The sequence below is a fragment of the Anoplophora glabripennis genome, unplaced genomic scaffold (genome assembly GCF_000390285.2).
Source record: "Anoplophora glabripennis isolate ALB-LARVAE unplaced genomic scaffold, Agla_2.0 scaffold265, whole genome shotgun sequence".
In the NCBI taxonomy this organism is placed as follows: domain Eukaryota; kingdom Metazoa; phylum Arthropoda; class Insecta; order Coleoptera; family Cerambycidae; genus Anoplophora; species Anoplophora glabripennis.
The window spans coordinates 458,823-479,655 of record NW_019416597.1 but is presented as its reverse complement, the minus strand read 5'-3'; the positions used below and the strand labels follow the sequence as shown (position 1 = coordinate 479,655).

Sequence of the window (20,833 nt, the reverse complement as noted above, 5' to 3'; positions counted from 1 at the left end):
ATCAGACCTTAACCGAGACTCAAAGTACCGGGCCTTAGAGATATTTTTACACCTACATGTAGAAATGCAGTGTATTTTCACTAAATAATGCATATGGTGTAAGTTGAAAATTTTACGTAGATATAATTTAGAATAACGAAACATTTAAGTTTCATACTACAAAATTATAATACATACTTTTTTTTACTTTTTCGTAAAGGTGTCAAACTAACTTGAATCAATTCCCATCAATGTAATTTTGTGCAGAAAAATTCAAAAGTGAGCTGTGCGCTGGCTAAACTTTTGTTATTAATTAACAGTTAATTTAATACACACATTTCACATAAAATGTCACTAACAGCAATGCTATTGTACATAAATATTAAATAATAAAGTACTTATTGTTAACTTCAAATTTAAACTTCGTTAATAGGTATAAATTTATTAAATTCCAGTAGGATATGATATTTAACTCCGTAGCGCTGGATTTAAGTAAAGTAAAGTAAAGTTTAAGTAAAGTAGTTCTGACAGTTTTTGTTAAAATAATGTTTATTGTGGACAACTTTGACTATCTGATATCCGAAATTAAATTTAATCAAAAAGCAAAAAATATAATGTAATGTAACCTCCAAGTCAGCCGAGCTAACCCAAACATATTAGAATTGGACCTCTTAAAAAAGTTATTAAGTTAGTTTAAATATTAAGAATAAGTATATCATTAAGATTGGGCAATCTCTAAACAGGAGTTATTACACACCAAAATGTGTTCTGATTTACAGAAGTAACAGAGAGTAATACCCTCTACATATAGCGGCAAAATCAGCATCAAATTCGTAATTCTCGTACCAAAAAACATAAAATCACCAATTTTCGAGTTGATTCTGCTGAAAATTTCAATATTATTGAGAAATGTGAAATTAAAATTCCAACTTTGTTGTTGGTCCAGTTTAGAGATTGCCCATTCTCAATGAATGACCCTGTATATGAGTATCAAGTCAATGGTTAAGAATTCTTAATATTGTTAAATTTTAACTAGCCACTTTTTGGTACACATTATCAAGTCAATAAAATCATTAATTGTTAACAATTAAAACATTGCTTTTTTAATTAAAAGTTGCCTACAGTAATCCATATCTTTTCGAGGAAAAGAACTTTTTTCGTATAAAATAAACACGAATAAAACATAGTTTCATAACTCCTAGTCTAAACTACAAAATAAACTATTTATTTTATTGTATAGGTATTACACTATAATCCTACAATTATGTACTAATGTTTAAGAGTAAATTTTGTAATTAGGAAAGTTATTTAATAATTTCATTATATCAGGCATGTGTATTTGCGTAGATTATTGTTATTTTAGATAGCTTCTGTTTCCATCCTTGTCTGTGGAATTATTTCTTTACCATATCCAGCATCCAGCTTATTATCAGTTATTATCAAAGAACTATTTCATACTATATGAATTGATTAGAATTAGCTTAATTCCCTTAGAATGAAGAAAAGACTAATAATGAAATAGATGTGAGTAAAATATTGTGGAAGTAATTCAATGCTGGTCGAGGCAGAGTGGATATTTCTCATCATATTATTAATATTTATATCTAATAATAATGTTATGACAAAGTAAACTACTTCCACACATATTCATTAAAATTATAAATTAGTTTAAATAACTTACCTTTATCTTTTTTAAGAAAGATCACTAATTATAAGTATAACGCACAATATACGCACAACTCACTACTACAACTACACAGCGGGGTCTGTCTGACCAATTGCATCATTGCTAGTCTAGACGCGCTGTTGTTTCTACATTAAATCTTCTGTAAATATACTTACCCTTTAATGTAAAATCACATAACCGAATGAAATATACATTTTTATTGTAAAATTTTTTAACTGTGGTAATAGCACGGTGTAAATTTACCGAAATTGAGATTATAAAGTAAAAACACATAACTTTCTTAGTAAAATATAAATATTTTTATTATTACGAAGAATATTTAATTTAATTTTATTTATTATGTAATACTGTAGTGTAAATTCAAAAATGTATTGGATTTTTACCCCTATTTTTAAGAGTGCGTGTACCATTATTTGTTTTACTGGTATTTGCCTGCACTAGCTTCATCTGTCTTGCACACATCAGCGCCTTCGACCTCTCATTCTAGGGCCAGTCCCTAGTTTACTTGGTTTACTAGGTATGTGGCAATTCCGAACTTTGTAACTGTCAATGTTATTAACGTCAATTTCCTAAATGTGTCGCCGTTTGATAAGAAGTCTTGCTTTAAAGGAGCAACAGAAATAAACTGACTATACAGATTTCTGATTCATGATTTAACATTTTAGTGATCTGTCTGTGGTTTACCAAATAAGTATCACCAATGCGTTGAATACCATAACTTTCATTTGAAAGCAGCGAATGAAAACTGGATATATTCTAACCAGCATAATATTTTATTAGAGTTATCCGCAATGCCCCGAGTCCCTCAAGATTTTATTATTTCATATGCATAAAGGTAACTGTAAACTGCAACTTGGTACTGTTTCCTCCATACCAATGATATTATTAATTCTAGGAACGTAGCAAATTACCGTGTACAAGGCCAGAACGTGCAGGTTATGAACATTTGAACACTTATTGCTACGTATTATGTGGTTCGTAGGCTTTTTCGGTATCGTCAGTTGTGAAAAGTGTTGGGAAAGTGAGATGATCGCTCGCTATTCTTCGCACGTATAGTGAAACCGAAACATTGGCCGATAAAGTTCACTTCGACCGTGAGATGTTCAGTTCGACAAGAAAGAAAGTGAATAACCACGAAATTTACTATTCGAAATCAATTAGAACGAGGTAAATATCATTTTAGGGCTTATTTCGCAAGTTATGCCGCGCAAAGGTCAGGCGGAAATTGAAATTTATCAGAGTGAAGATCGAAATACAGGGTGACAATTAAAAACCTGTGACAGTTGTCATGTTGATTGTTACTTACCTGTCTCGGCCAACTTAAAATGTGCGAAACAAATGGAAACGCCATTTTAAGAAAAGAGGAATGTTTATACGTAAATAAAATGGAAACCGCTGGGTTCAGGTATAGGGAAACTTTAACAAAGTTACACTTAATTTTAGTGCACAATGCGAATACGTTAAAAAAATTAGGGGTTTCCTTCATTTCAAAATTTTACAGATGTAGTCCAAGCATTCTGTCACGGATTAATGTTAAATTTGCTGAAATTATTACCTGGACAAAAAAAATATGACCGTATAGAAAATTAAATTTTAAATTGAGTTTCTTGTTCTTTAAACTCGATCCAATATGGCGAACACGGTTAAAAAAAATCGCAAAGTTGAAAAAAATGATTTTTCTAAAATAACTAAAAAAATATAGCACGGATTGAAAAATTTTAAATGAGAAAGTTGTAGGTTTTAAAAAGATCTATCGACTGATTTTTTGAAAGTATCGATTGCTTTGTTACTTTTCGAGATATATCGAAAAAACCGTTAAAAATCTTCTCTTTTCTCTTCTTCTATAACTCGTTTACATTTACGTGCCCATATTTGCTATTTACTGCAAGCATAGCCCGCGGCAAGCCAAAAAAGTACATTTTTGAAAAATTTAAAAATATTAATTATTTTTCGAGATATATCGATTTTTTGAAAAAAAGGCGCTCTCGAAAATTGGCTAGATCTTCTCAGCGGATAGCCCTACAGTAACGATTTTCGGTTTATTTTCTTCGTAAAGAGTTATATTATCATGCTGTTAAAAAATGTTGACGATTTTATTAATTTTAAGGATCAAAAAATGACTTTGAATAAGTTGCACTTTTTTGGGTATGTTTTTTTCAAATTACTATTTCAATTTTTATTTTATGAAAATGACTTTTAAAGAAAGAAAACTAAACATTTACGGGTCTATTTTGCTTCTAAGGCGAAAATGCTATAATATTCGTGTTTAGCTACCCCAGATTAAGTACAAAAAAATAATAAAAATTGAAATAGTTATTTGAAAAAAACATACCCAAAAAAAGTGCAACTTTTTCAGTCATTTTTTGATCCTTAAAATTAATAAAATCGTCAACATTTTTTAACAGCATGATAATATAACTCTTTACGAAGAAAATAAACCGAAAATCGTTACTGTAGGGCTATCCGCTGAGAAGATCTAGCCAATTTTCGAGAGCGCCTTTTTTTCAAAAAATCGATATATCTCGAAAAATAATTAATATTTTTAAATTTTTCAAAAATGTACTTTTTTGGCTTGCCGCGGGCTATGCTTGCAGTAAATAGCAAATATGGGCACGTAAATGTAAACGAGTTATAGAAGAAGAGAAAAGAGAAGATTTTTAACGGTTTTTTCGATATATCTCGAAAAGTAACAAAGCAATCGATACTTTCAAAAAATCAGTCGATAGATCTTTTTAAAACCTACAACTTTCTCATTTAAAATTTTTCAATCCGTGCTATATTTTTTTAGTTATTTTAGAAAAACCGTTTTTTTCAACTTTGCGATTTTTTTTAACCATGTTCGCCATATTGGATCGAGTTTAAAAAACAAGAAACTCAATTTAAAATTTAATTTTCTATACGGTCATATTTTTTTTGTCCAGGTAATAATTTCTGTAAGCATTGCTCTATAATGCTTGGACTAATGGTAGTAGGGTCAATTGCAAACAATTTTTCCTATATGATTTGTTTTTGTTTAGAAATTACAAGCATTTTAAAAAATATAATTTCATATTTCAATCAAAGTGCTAAAAATACATTTATTTACAACTGAAGAGTATGCAGATATTGTCTTTGTCAGACAAGCAGTCTGAGAATACAAACGAAGATGCCCAAACAGACATCAGCTTGATCACCTCTTTAGTGCATCATTTCGTAGACTTCGAGAAGAAGGTAACCCCGCTCCAAAAAGGCCATTCGTCCTAGTGAAGTGAATGTACAAAATGGAAGAAAATACATAGTGTCCAGGGAAAGCGTACCATATCAAAGTTATGTACATATTTTTAAATGAAAAACCGTAAAAAAAATAGGTGAACTTTATTAAAGGTTCTGCATACCTAGAAGTTATTGCTTACGAGATATTGCAATTTTAGAGAAAATGCAGGCTTAGCGTAGATATTTAATATTAGCAATAAAAAAATAATTTTAAGGAAGCAGCTTTGGAGAGTATATTTTAGATCCTTGAAGTTATAAATTATTATATTTGTCGTCAATTACTATCGAAGTAAATGAAATAGACCCTTAAGTGTGGAAACCGATATTAAGAAAACGTAGGGTCAAAAAAATTTGGAATTTGGACCATATAAATTCAGTCAATTTAATATTTTTTAATTATTGCTGAAAATGTTGAAAAAATCACGGTTTTATGCCTAAAAAAATGATATCTCTCACTTCAACTCGTCGTAATTTTTTTGTTAATTGATAAAAAAAAATCTTAATTTTTCCTGACGATAAGTCGAACTATTGTCTTTAGTACTGTGAAGGTCATTTGCCTCAAAAGCTCTTCGTTTTTTGCTAAGGGAGTGCTATCTCCGTAAATATTGCATTCTTTAAAAAAAGAAAAAAATTGACTCAAGTAGTAAACAATTGTAAACAACAATCTGAAAAAATTTGTTAAAATAATACAGTTGTGAAGACTATACTACAGGGTCGGAAAGTCCCCATGGTTCATCGGTCGTTACGTGAGAGCGATAAAGAAAGTCATAGAAATCCGTGCGATAAAGAAAGATGGCTATAATGAAAACGTCTAATAGTCACCGCTCATTTCGCCCTTCCACAAATAAGATCCACTTCTTATTTATGGAAGGGCGAAATGGGCGGTGACTATTAGACGCTTTCATTATAGCCATCTTTCTCTATCGCACGGATTTCTATGACTTTCTTTATCGCTCTCACGTAACGACCGATGAATCATGGGGACTTTCCGACCCTGTATATAGTATACCCTGCATCGGACCGTGAACGTAATTGACCATTCCGATACTGTTTTTAAGAATATCATATTTATAACTGTATTATTTTAAAAACTGTTTTCAGATTGTTGTTTACAGTTATTTACTACCTAGGTATGTCAGTTTTTTTCTTTTTTTATAGAACGCAATATTTACGGAGATAGCACTCCCTTCTGTTTTGCTTAAAAATTAAAAAAAGCTTTTGAGACCAACGACCTTCACAGTACTAAAGACAATAGTTCGACTTATCGTCAGTAAAAATTTAGATTTTTTTTTTATCAATTAACAAAAAAATTACGACGAGTTAAAGTGAGAGGTATCAATTTTGTAGGCAGAAAACCGTGATTTTTTCAACATTTTCATTAAGAACTAAAAAATGGGATAACGAAACTAACTGAAATTTTAGCACACAATAGAGTAATAGTGACGCTATATGGTCCAAATTTCAATTTTTTTTTGCTCCTACGTTTTCTTAATATTGGTTTCCAATCTCAGGGGTCTATTTAATTTATTTCTATAGTAGTGGTGTCCAAAAAACTGCTGGATACTTTTCTCAAATTTAAACAGCAATAACTTGGTTATTTTAATAGGACACCCAGTATATTTTTACTATGGAGTTAGGAAATTTAGAACTCTTTCAAACTGTGTATAGGTTCCTTATACCTATCTCTAACGGTATTGGAGATAATTTTTAATTTTTTATAGAATTTTTTTGTAAGATGTATCCACGTGTCTTTATCGAGGTCGAAGTTCGTCATAGAGCTTGTAGAACTGTACTTTATGACAAATTCCACTGTATTTGAAAAAATTGTTTCTAGACAAATCATAAGAAATTTTTTCGCCATATACATATAACGTAGAATCTACCATTTAACATATTACCTGAAAATGGTTCTCAAACTCTATTCAGTTTATAATATAACTTGTTGCCACTGAAAATGGCGAATAAACTAGCTAAAGTGATTGAAAAAAATCGCGAAATAGTAGAAAACTATTGGAATTTTAGTATTTTTAAATTTTATGTTTATCACAATTTTTATCTACTTAAATACGCTTTCCTGCGCAAGTAAAACATTCTCATTACGGCCCTGATCAACGAATGGAACTGCTGCTTTACATATGCTGCGACAAAACTGGAAAATAAAACATATTTTACAGTTTCAAAATAATGTATACATCTATCAATCGAACTAAAAGCTTTAGGAATTTAATGATTAACATAACACTTGCTCCTCTGTCGCTATTGTTACATTCATTTCATTGTTTGCGTTCAGTGTCGTAATAAGAATTTTTAAGGTGTAAAAACGCACACATGCATTATCACTTTCACTCTATCTGAAAGCCTTAAAACGTAAAATAAATCTTTTATACGAATCCAGAAAGAAACATAAAGCACGCGTAAAAGCTAACGTGCTTTTATGTGCGGTATAAAAAACTCCAGGAAATAGTTACGTGCGCAATATTGTCCTTACATAACTTTCATGTGGTGTAGTTGTATCGGGTTATAAATTCCAGTTTTGTGTCCATACAAACTTATAATTTTAATTATTTCAGATAATACTATTAAAACCAAATAAAAATGTGTGCCGTAAAGCAGTGCCGTACTATTTTATTTAGAAAAATATGCCACCGATACCCTGTATCTCCGCCAATGGAGCATCTATGTTTTAGGAAAAGGCCTCAGATTTTGGAAGATGTTTATTTCACTTACTACTCTTTAAACTATTTAAAATAATTAAAATCATTTTTTTAAATTTAACACCCTGTATCTTTTTAACGAAGCGTCCTAGATAAAAACTTTACACGAAATACTCCCTTTGAAATTCACCAAAGAATACGAAGTTTCATTTTTGGTCACCATTTGCAAACTACCCTGTGTTTCCTTGTTTAAAAGATATTTGCCTGTAGAACATTTTTTTACATCCTCTACACACTGTATCTCAAAAGCTGAAGTTTTAAGGGCAAATAATTATATAAAAACATATTTTTAAAGTCGCGCTCCATATTTGTCAAAAATTACATAAAAAAAACGATACCTTTTCTTGTACATTTATTGATCCACAAATATACTGATCACTGCTCTGACAGAAGTAATTAATTCTTCAATCATCGATTCACAAAGTTGTATACATCATATTTTTATGCTTCCCACAACGTGTGGAAATAGCTTAATAAACAGTAGCAAATATTCCACAGAGAAACTAATACTGCAGATTCTGTGGTTTATACAAGTAATTAAAAGTTAAATAGTTTCCTTGTTAAAATGTAGTAATAGATTTCTCTTTATTAAAAAAATACAAATACATTTTAAATCTAAACCATAATAAATACAACCTTAAGTTTATTTTAGTACGTTACTTCTATTTATGTTTTACTTATTGCGTCAAATATCAAAATAGCCATTACACCGAAATGGAAAAATGGCAGGAGTTGTTGCATTTTATTTTTATATGTAAATTTAGAAATGAATAGATTTTGCTAAAAATTCGTACAGAGTGAGATTTTGACACTAACACAATCTTTCAAAATTTGGCCGAAAAAAACGTAGCAAATTTCTAGACTTTATTAAAAAAAATTGACCTTCATTTGTTTTTTACTTATTATGTTAATGACTTTTATATCTATAAATTGGAACGCTCTGTATGCATCCGACTACAACCTCCCGAATTCTAGTAGTTCGGCAACCAGCAGAACGCAGGTTTTTGATTTATTTTCCATGCAGTGACGCTAGATTTGGGAATTTCTCCCTTGATCTAGGGAAAAATTCTTCAACCTTGTGAAATTACGGAAATAAGGAATTTGTGTATGATATTTAGTGATTTTGTGGACAATAAGTATTTCGGACTTTAGCTGCGTTTTATTTATCTGAGATCTCATTTAATTTCAGTTATTCTGAATGTTTGGTCAAGTAAGTGAAATTAATGTGGATGTGGATCTTAGATACATAAAATATAGCTTATAATAAATGTTTCTTTTCAATGTGAAAATATGGCAAATCAGTGAAAATTTAATTGTTTTTTAAATTCATATTCAAAAAGTATACGTCACAATTAATTAATGTGCAAAAATACAGATTTTTTTTCAACAATTTCTCCCTCAAAATAAAGAATGCACGCAAAACGTAAGGAACCCATGTTGTGACGTCATACCACTCGTTAGCGGCTAGCCCATAGTTGGCTGGGTTCGACACGAATCATATGGTATTATTTAGATATGGAAGAAGACAAAAATAAATTTAAACTAACAGGCTTAAAAAACGAAAGATTGTAAATTTTTATAATATATTTTTCGAATAGTTAATTAAAATTGTAGATCCTGGTACATGAAGGGAATAAAAGCCAATAAATTAATTGTTCAGGAGAGGAAATTGTTAAGTTAACATTTTTGCTTTCATATCGTTTGTAGAATTAAGTGTTACATTCGCATATAAGTTAAATTAAAAATATACACAAAAAATCATATACGATTTATTATGATGAATTTATGATTCAAACTTGAGATGTTACTTTTTATTTTTAAATTTACTCGTGGATTTTAACTTCTCATAAGTTCAGTTTCTGTAAAGCCCACCACAGATTCTCCATTTGCACCAGACGAACAGAGAACATTTTTAAATCTAGGAGTATATCTGCAGAAATATCACTTTTCAAAATAAATGAACTTGTCCCGACTTGTCTTTAATTGAAGTGTGTATCTTTTACTTGTCTGTTTTTTCCGAGTGCGATTTTTGGCTAGGCAAAAATAGTTTTAAAAAAATAACTTTGGGCTGATCCTTTTCCCACAAATGTTTCTTTAATTATTTTTAAATTCATTCCAGTGGTAGACAAATACCTATAAACAGAAAAAAAACTAAAATTATACCACAATTGAAGTATTTGAGGCAATATTAAATAGCGAACGAGCCAGTCGAGTGGTATGACGTCACAATTGCTTTGCGGATAGCTTGGAGCGTATAAAATTGACCTGAATTTTTCACCACTTGTTTAGGGGGTTGCGATAAATGTAAAATTAAGTTATATATTAAATATTACTGAATAGTTACAGTATCAACAAATTTTGTTTTTAGGAGTCAATTTTTTGCAATTTATCCATCCTCTTTATGAATTTGCATAGCTAAAAACATTAAATTTATAAAGTTTACTAGGGAATCCTAGGGAATTTATGTTTATCATCTATTTGGGTATTTCCAAATTTAATTGGAACTGGTATCACTGGTTCCATATGGACAGTGGTTCCCAAAATGTCAATGTGACGGATTCAAAAAGAATCTTACATCCGAAAATATTTGTAATTATGAGAATGACTCACTATACTCATTTTCATCCCAAATTATTTCCGTAGTTACAACAGCATGTACATATTTAAGGTTCGCCCTGTATAGGAAGTCCAAAAATAATTCAGTCTTCAATCACTAAATCTCTGAAGCTCGCATAATTCGCGTATAATATCTAAGCACTATTATTAGACATATGTACTTATTAAGTTGTATTTTTATTATGTTGCAGAACGAGATGGCAAGGCATTTAGTTTTTTTATTAACCTCATGGCTCGTGAGTGCATGCGCATCGTACGAGGTAAGTGAAGTACCTTCACGGTTATTTTTATTCCCACAAGTAATGTCAATTAATGGTCTTCGGGTTTTATGGCGAAGCCCATAACTTCTCACCTCACAGCCTTTTGTTTGGCGTTGCTTGTTTGCGCTGCTGGAAGGCTTCATTCCCGACATTTTAGTTGAGAAAATGCTCCTTTGTATACAATGTGGCCCATTTCAAGTGGAAGCGCCCTTGTAAGAGAGTTTGTTTATTGTCCGATTTAATTCGGGTGTTTCTTTAAAGATGGAGGGGAGGATGGAAAAAGTCTATTAAATCACGTGATTTGAATTTCTTTTCAATTTTTTTCCATGTCAAATTTGACAGAAACTGCATTTTGGAACAAACTACAGAGAGAAGGTGAAAAAATCCAGTGGCGTAGTCAGATTTTAAATAAAAAAATGATTAACAAAAAAAAAGAATATAAAAAGTAGGTTTTGATAACTGAAAATATCTTAAAAAAAACGGATTCAATAGATAAATAAATACATTTTTTTACGAGGGTGTTTTCATTTGAAATGTTTCACACTGTATGAGGCATAACGTCGTATGTTACGAGTTTGACTTATGAACTCGCGACCAATTGTTATTTATAACACTGCGCAGCACTGAATAAAAGTCAGTTTTATTTGAAAATAGTTCATTTTATGGATATGAAACAAGACGACATATTTTGCAGTAAAATACATAGGTATAACAGTTACAGGGTGTGGTAGGAAAAGAAAATTTTTAACTGGCTGAGCGACCCTGCTGAACCATTTTTCGAGAGATGTATCGTTCTCTTTTTTTGTTTATTTTTTAGATATTTAATACGACCATATAGGGTGGGCGTTTTTTTTCAAAAATCGGGACTTAAAATTAAGTAAAAATTACACAGAACAAAAGCCTAAATTTGTGTATTTGTAGAGGTCGAGCGTCATATTGTTTATAACAAAAGAAATAAAACAATTGGTCTTTTTTTCAGTTTTTCGCTTATATCTCCGAAAATAAGCTCTAATCGACATAAAATATACTTATCGATTTTGTTCCTGAGGAAATTTGCCAAGGGTAGGCTTTTGCGAAAGCTCGCAAAATTTTTTAACATTGCAAAATTAACAGTGTAAAACAAAGTGCAAAATTTTCAGAATTAAATAAAACGAACAAATTTGACTGGAATTAGATGAAACTACGGTGGGGTGCTCAACAAATACCCGCAATCTCTGCAAAATTTTCATTTCATGAAATGTGGTTAATAGTCCAATTAAATTAGCCTTTAAATTGCAATTAGGTCAACTTGCCTCAATTTTTGATATAAGTTAGGTTAGGGTATATAATAACAATAAGTGGGGGGTTTTTCAATATAACTCAAAAGGGGTAAGAGCTAGAAAAAAAGTTTATTATAAAAGTTGTAGAGCATAAAATTCTACATAAAAATGGTATACTGACTTTTGTATACCAATAAAATTAACAGAGTTAGGGAGACTAGAAGCTATGGGATGATTTCAGAAATTTAAAAAAATCATAACAAGCAAAAAATGAATGAATTTCATAATTTTTTTTTCAATCTACTCTAAAAAATGTAAACTTTCTGTTCAGAGAAATAGATATATTTATTAATTTTTAATAAAAAAGTTAAAACAATTAAAATTTTTTAATCGTTCATTTTTATGATTTAACACTAAAACAATTTATTTCTATGCCATTCGATCGATTATTTAAAATAAAAAAAAGTTGCTTTCGAAATTTTATTTTATGACAAAGATAAAGAATCACGTTCGTTTTGTGAAATTGTTATACCTTTTTTATTAAAAATTAAAAAATATATCTATTTCTCTAAAAAGATAGGTTATATTTTTAAGAGTAAATTGGTAAAAAAAATTATAAAATTTATTAATTTTTCCACTTGTCATGATTTTTTAAATTTCTGAAATCATCCCTTAAATTCTAGTCTTCCTAACTCTGTTAATTTTAATAGTACAAGAAAAGTCAATACACCATTTTTATGTAGAATTTTATGCTCTACAACTTTTATAAGAAACATCTTTTTCTAGCTCTTACCCCTTTGTATGTTAGTTAACTTGAAAAACCCCTTTATTTTATCTTTTTTCACCCCTGATCGGGGGTTGAAAAAAGAATTACTGTCACTTATTGTTATTATATACCTCAAACTAACTTATATGAAAAATGCAGGAAAGTTGCCCAAAATTGCGATTTATAGGCCTATTTATTTAATTGGACTATAAAGTTGATTAATGTTTAATGTTTTGTTTGTAACGGTCCTTTTTTTAATATGTTAAAAATAAAATAAAGAAACTAATTTAATGAAATTGCTTTTTCTTGATACTTTTTTGAAAACGTCAAAAATGACATGAAATCATAGCGTATTAGTCGTTTTGTCCTATTCAAAATTTGAATCGAAATAGTAATGACGCTGTTTCACAAAATCCCGATTTTCCCGGAAACCGTTATTTTTTCGAAAAATTTGTAGGAGTACAAAAATGTTTAAAATTAAATTTCCTGTAATAATGGTAAAACTATTTAATAATTGGCATACTGATAAAAAAAATCGATATCATTTTAAGGGCGCCCTACCCCTAGCCCGGCCCTTATTGGGCTTCCGACAAATTCATATTTTTACCAATTAAAGACAATAATAAACAGAAATCATGTACTAAATTTGTTTGCTCTACATTAAGGCAATGCTGAAATATTATTGTTTTTCAAAATTTAACACTCATTTTCAGAGGCCAATATCCTAGAAAAAAATGTTACATAACAAATCGACATATTTTAAGATCCTTTATTACACATGTCTGCTCTGTGTCAGTAGAGTTATGAAACGCCCTGTATAATATTCAGCAACCTTCAATCAAACCTTTTACGATGACTAGCTACTGTAAAAAATTGTCGTTTTACAATGCATTAAAGATAACAATTTCGTTAACCACTTTATTCTTTCAAAGACTCGACAGACAAAGGTTGAGTGAGAAAACAGCAATTATTTGATTTTTTTTAGAAGGGAAGTGAAAAAGTGTAACGGGTTGAAAAAGGTTAGTTCCTCCAGATGACATGGAACTGACAAACAAAATTAGCAGTAACGGCTGCTTATTTGAGCAAATTGATTTAGACCAAGGGTACTTCCTGCAATTGTTGTTGACAGAAGAAATTGCAAGGTTATGTTGCCGCACACTTAATCTCGGTTTTTGTCGCAATCAATCAAATTCCGGTAAAGTCCGCAGAAAAAAGAAATCCGCATGAGATTGTACGTAACCTAACAGTTCTTATAGACCTTTTTTGATTTCTCACACTTATTAATAGAATATTTGCTACTGTATAAAAGGTAAAATAAACCCACGAGATAAAAAAACCGCACAGATTTCTATTTGTGATCGTTATCATTTGTTGCGACAGCAACAATTTTATACGTCAATGTATTTGCATTAATTTTTTTTTTGCTACAGATTTCTGTTGCGACAATACAGAACAAAAATTGATTTGATTAAGTAATACGCACTAGACTGACTTTGTCGTTAATAATTATAACACTTTATATTCCGTATATGGTACTACAATATTAACATCTAGTTAGGAGGTACTGATAAAATCTAAATGCGACAACTAAGCGAGATATAATTAGGCAATTAATGAAAGTGACTTAAGGACGCCGTTTTGTCGGAAAAAATGATATATATATTTTTTTCAAAAGTATATTAAAATTTATTATATTGGTATCTAAGATGTAACCGTCTTGAAATAATTTCTGCAATTTAATGCTATTTTGAGGTGTGTGGGGTGAGAAAACCGAGACAGTAGTAAAGGCTTCTGCCTAATATTCCAATAGTTTGGCAAAATATTATCGTCTATTATTGCGTTACCAAATTCTTTTTGCTGAAAAACAGGTTAACAAATCTTTCCTTCATAGTGATCTTTGTTTATTAAAACTCCAAAAATTTGAAAACAACCCATTTACTTATTTGCGTCAATGATTAAAATTGGGCTTAAAAAAAATGTTAAACAATAAAGGAAAAATTTTTTGCGCATGTTTACAAAATTACACGTGTTTATTATTAAGCAGATTAAAATACTGAAGTTAATTATTTATAATTTGATACAAAATGTTCCAATAAAAATTCCACCGTTTTTGAAGATGTTTTGAAATTTTTGCATTATGTTAATAGACCAGACTAAACACTTTTTGTTCTTTGACAAAAATTCGAAAAATGCTTCGTTACTGAGATATTTACAAATTATTTTATTGCTCTTAATATTTTTGTAAAATAAAAAGAAAATAATTATCCTATACAATAAATTATCCAATAACTTTTTTATTTTTCGAGACCGCTAGGTCAATTATTATTATTACGTTAATTTTACGATTTAAAAAGCTTATTTAGTTTAGTTTTGGTGTAACTTTCAAGTCAATTTTAGCCATTTATAAAACCAAAAATTAAATATTTAAATTTTACTAATTACTCGCAAAAACCTTACTCCGGCTACAAAACCAAACTAAATGATTTTTTGAACATTTGTACTGTTAATATATATCGATTAAAATAATCATAATAATGTTTATTGTAAATATAATCAATCCAAGATATTGTAAAAAGAAAATTTCAATTTGAAGTATTATCATAATTTTCTTTAAAAGACTTTTTTTTACCCGCTTTAGACCTTCAATAAAATATTGACCCATACCAAAAACAATATATCTTAAAGTAGAAAATCTGCCGATTATTATGCTTCTTTTTTAGAATTGAAATCTGTTCAGTAGGTTTTGAGAAAAAAATTCCGAGAGTTTGTCGATTTCGTCACTTTTTTCTCATTAAATTATAAATATCTCAGAAACGAAGCATTTTTCAAATTTTTGTCAAAGAACAAAAATTGTTTATTTTGGTCTATTCTAAATAAAACTATTTTCAAAGCCTTTCGGCGAGTAATTTTTTTACAACTTTTTTATTTATAACAATTGACTGACCACGCCGAAAAATATAAAAAAAAATATGTAAATTATCAGAAAAATACACTTTATAAAATAAAAAAAGTTTCATGCTTTAGGTTTTTGTTTTAAAAATTTAGTCGGTTCGTGCATTTTTTTTAGGGGTGAACCGCTCGCCTAATATGCCCCAACTAGCATTGATTTTATCCAAAATAATTATTAAAAACTGTATCCCTCACTGTCGACGTAATAATTTTTTAACAAAACCCTCTCTATATAGTACTAAATTCATTTAAAAACATTTTTTATTTCGTATACCTCCATTTCTCTCATTTATCTTCTTGGTCTCATCAAATATACCTACAACACATCCACAAAAAATATTTACGTAGAAGTGTACACTTTAAAATATGCAAACAATAAATTTACCACGACTTAGAAATAAATTTAAATGTTAATTAAAATTAAGTGAGGCCACCGAGTTTGCGACAAGTTAAGTATAAAATAATAGATGTTGTCTATAGTCGTGATATTTACATTGCAGTTTAACAACCTCTGCTGACGTTATTTTGCAGAAATTTATGGTTCTCAGATGAAAGGGAAAACAAATTCAACTCGTGTAAACCTGTGGTCAACTTGTGGTTGGACCATCAATAAATTTAAACGATAAAATGTGTCTCCACAACTAAATATATACAATTTTTTGTGCTTTCCTTTCTACACACGTACTGTGATTCGAGTTGGCCCTGTTAGAGACAATTACCGAACGAGCAATTAGTGGTGTGGCCACTTTTCGCCGAGAATTGTACAATTATCCACTTTATCGTGCAAGTTCTAACTGTAATTCGTGTATTCTGTTTAAATCATAATTACAATAAATCGTTCGAAGGTCTGCCAACTATCGCGTGAATATGTTCCCGCCAAGGACGCCAACTTGAATAAAAATAAATTACCATAAAGAGGGCGTGTCTGGCGGTGGTTCTCATATTCGCAATCGCTGAACGTATACGCGATCTATCCGGGAAAAAATCTGTTTATAGCAATAAAATCGAAAAGAGGAGATATTTAATTGCAACAAAAATTTCCTGTCGTAAATTTTTTTAGTACAGCCGACTGGATTAAAATTTTTAAGTCTAATAAAGTGTTTAGCGTAAATCGTAAAAATATATATTTTACTGTAATATGTTAATTTTCAGTTGATAAATATGTAGGAGGAGCACAAACTTCTTTTAGTTGTGTGGCAAACTTGATTTTAGTTGATATTTTAAAAAATATATTAGTTTCTGAGAACTAGAAAATTTCAACGTATTCAGACTGAAAACATAACAGCTTTAAAAACGCAGTATTTGCTAGTAATTAATTAAACTATTGCAGCAACCTATCACATTGAAAAATACAGAAATAAGAAACATGACTGCCTAGACTAACTCATATTTTTACAGAAGCTACCTTTGATCTTTAGAAATTTAAGAAACTTAATTTTTTAACCTTTTTTTCTAATTTTCATAGCCATCCGCTGAACTGTTAATGTTAAGAAAAATCAATTTCCTTTATCAAAATTTGTGAGAACATTTCTAGATTTTACCAAATTTTCTGAAATCAGTTATTTGTGACATACAGGGTGATTCACAAATGGTGACCAAAAATGAAACCTCGTATTCTTTGGTGAATTCTATAGACAAGTGCTTAAGCCTTCAAAAATGGTAAAAAGTGAAAAAAAAATATAGTAGGATGAAACCCATTAGAAAAGGGAGAGAATATAATAGAAATGAAAAGAAAAATAATTTACGGGCCATCTGAGGTCGGGAAGGGGAAGGGGGTGAGTTTTTAAGGGTAAAAAACGGTTTATCTTGATTTTAGGAAAAACTACAAGTCTTATGGAAAAAGTTAAATGGCAAAGTTGTGGGTAATAAAAAGATCTACAACTTTTGTATTTACACTTTTTTCACATAACCTCAAAATTTCTGTGAAAAATTCAAATAACCAAGTTTTTGGTTTTTTATTTTTATATTTTACAAACAAATTTTTTTTTCACGAAATTTGATGAAAACATACCTATTTATGTCCCAAACACGCTGTAATTTTTTTGATTTGAAATATTTATTTTTTCGCCTTATTTTTACTTAATATCGAAAAAGCACCCTAATTTTCAATCGAAAATTCTCACGTCAAAATATCTGCTTTTTTAAAAACGTCGGTGGGCTTTTTCTTCGTTGGAATCTCTACTTTCTGATGGTGTAAAAAAATATATACATTACTATGGTAAGTTTTCTCAGGAAATGCAAAGAAACGAAATTTTTCTCAAAATATTGTAGATGTCTTATTAAATATTAACTTTATGGTTGTTAATTATGATAGTATATTTCGACTTGTAATTTTTTTGCTTATCAATGTAACATGGAATCTTACGTTTTTCGAGTAATTAAAGTGTAAATTTTAATAAATAGCTCAAAATTGTACATAATGATTAGAAAAACATTTTCGGATTCTATTTTTTCGTTTCTTTGCATTTCCTGAGAAAACTTACCATAGTAATGTATATTTTTTTACACCATCAGAAAGTAGAGATTTCAACGAAGAAAAAGCCCACCGACGTTTTTAAAAAAGCAGATATTTTGACGTAAGAATTTTCATTGAAAATTAGGGTGCTTTTTCGATATTAGGTAAAAATAAGGTGAAAAAATAAATATTTTAAATCAAAAAAATTACAGCGTGTTTGGGACATAAATAGGTATGTTTTCACCAAATTTCGTGAAAAAAAAAATTTGTTTGTAAAAGATAGAAATAAAAAACCAAAAACTTGGTTATTTGAATTTTTCACATAAATTTTGAGGTTATGTGAAAAAAGTGTAAATACAAAAGTTGTAGATCCTTTTATTACCCACAACTTTGCCCGACCTCAGATCGCCCGTAAATTATTTTTCTTTTCATTTCTGTTATATTCTCTTTCTTTTCCAATGGGTTTCATCCTACTATAATTTTTTTTGGTTTCAATAATAATCGACCCTGGTCTACTAAGGGGTCTTTATAAAGTTTTTATGTAGGACGCTTCGTTAAAAAGATACAGGTTTTTAAACTTAAAGAAATATTTTAAATTTTTTTAAATAATTTAAATACTAGTAAGTGAAATAATTTGAAATTAGGCACATGTATTTACTCGAAAATCAGGCTTTTTTCGAAAAACACAACAGAGTAGTAATTTGTAGAAAATTGAAATACGAATCCGAAAATATCATAGTTGTTACCGTAAAGCAGTGGCGTACTATTTTATTTAGAAAAATATGCCACCGATACACTGTACCTCCGCCACTGGAGCATGTAAATTTTAGGAAAAGTCCTCAGATTTTTGACAATGTTGACATAAATACATGTGCCCAATTTCAAATTATTATTTCACTTACTAGTTTTTAAATAATTTAAAAAATTTTTAAATATTTCTCTAAGTTTAACACCCTGCATCTTTTTAACGAAGCGTCCTAGATAAAAACTTTATAAGAAAGACTTAAAATTCATCAAAGAATACGAGGTTTCATTTTTGATCACCATTTGTGAATCACCCTGTATACTTAGTGTTTTCTCTATTTACCTACTGGATATGTTGCTATTTGCAACAAAATAGTTTTGCTTAACCAAAAATCTTACACTAAAAAGACGGACAAAATTGAGAGTTCAAAATCACTCCTCCTCCTACTTTTACCCTAATACCATTTTTTTCTCTAATCCCGCCCACTTTTACTTCACCCAACCACTCAGAGGGCGGAGAATTCTAAATCAACCAATTACAGAATGTAGAGTTCTAAATCGCCCAATCAGTATTGAGAGTTCTAAATCTCCCAATCAGAGGCTGGAGAGTTCTAAATCAGCCAGTCAGAGGATGAAGAGTTCTAATTCAACCCCCCCCCCCTTCCCTTCCTCTCATCTCTTTTACGTTCACAAAGCCTCCCCTGCACATTTGTCTACTGCACATTCTGGGTCGCTCGAAATTAAATATAAGCAAGTTTATTAGAAAAATGTATTAACTAGTATTTGTCATTTGCTCGACCTTGAATTAAAAAAAATGCAAAATAGTGATGTGTATTTGAGATTTTTGTTAGACAAAACAATTTTCATTAAAATAACCCTTTTGTGATCTTTTTAGGGCGAGGTTTTATTTCATTATTTGCAAAAAAATTGTTTCGCAGGTGATAAAATAAATAAAGAAAAAATATTTTTGTGATTTTTTAAATTCTGGTTAGCAGTAGTGAGATATATAAACATCATCTTGTAATACAGTACAACTGACTGCAAAAAAACGTGTTGCATAGGTAATACGAGAACAGTAAATAGAAATCCTTAATAAATTGCCTATAAAAGTTTATTATTAAGTAGTAATAACAATTTTATTACAATAAGAAGCCATTAACAGGTGTAGCCAAACACCAGGAAAAAACTGTGGAGATACTACAGATAATGTTAACAGTCAGTATTCATTATAAATGAAATTTGAATAATTCTTTTCAATGAAATCTTAACAATATTATATTTTGTACAAAACTTAAAAGTTTTCATCAGTTTTAATGTGCGTGAAGAATCCTTCTTGTATTATCAACAGAGATCGGAAATGTTAGGGCGGTAGTAACAAGTACCAGCAAAATTTAACAAAATAATAATTTACAATCAAGGTTTTGTGCTGAAGGACGTTGATCGTGCATTCATTGTCGTTTGTCCGTGTTTGAGTGAGTTTGACGCTTTGGTTGGTCGAGCGTATGGCTCGTGTTTTTATGGCAGTCAGTAGCATTGTGTGTTGTGAGAATAGAGCGGCAAACGTCTTGAGCACAGATTTAGCCTATTTCTGCTACTACATGTATTGTCGCTTATTAACATAATACAGATACTACTGTTTATTTATTTGATTGTCGACACAAAGTTTTAGTCAAATATAAAAATGTTTATATAAATTAAAAGAGAAATACGGATAGTTTATGTAAATACTAGATTACAAAATATATCTTGGCACTTGATTTCCTAATTCGTTGTAATTGTATTGATATATGGTTTTAGGCATCTATTTCATTGAGTAACTGTTATGAAAATATTCCTTGAATTAAAGTTAATTTACGATAACAGTCCTTGAAGTTTAAAAACATAGATTGTCGATAATTTAAAAATCACATACGTTTACTTATTAGATTACAATGTAGATCAAAACCAGTAAAATAGCAAAATGGTGTGCAATAGTTACATAAAACGAAATATTGAAAAGCTCTTTGAAAATAGGCGTTTCAAGTGGACAGTATGTAAAAAAAACAGCAAAATTTGATGCAATTAACATTCTTTCTTGTCCAGGATAAAGAGGAAAGGATAAAAGAAAATACGTTCGCAAAATGCTATTTGTGGTTCAGAGTTAATCACACAA

General features: G+C 29.9%; 1 protein-coding gene across 4 annotated transcripts in view; it reads left to right on the top strand.

Annotated features, from left to right (window-relative positions):
- Nucleotides 1–20,833, top strand: part of LOC108905951 (A disintegrin and metalloproteinase with thrombospondin motifs 16) — a 165,288-nt gene that overhangs the window by 19,794 nt on the left and 124,661 nt on the right. For 3 of the 4 annotated variants that reach the window (XM_018709035.1, XM_018709037.1, XM_018709038.2), the window contains exon 2: nt 10,440–10,508. In XM_018709035.1, the coding sequence (XP_018564551.1) occupies nt 10,446–10,508 (63 nt within the window). In that variant the 5' untranslated portion in view covers nt 10,440–10,445. Of the gene's footprint in view, nt 1–2,625; nt 2,834–10,439; nt 10,509–20,833 lie in introns of those variants that run through there. The other variant, XM_018709036.1, reaches the window with a different exon arrangement.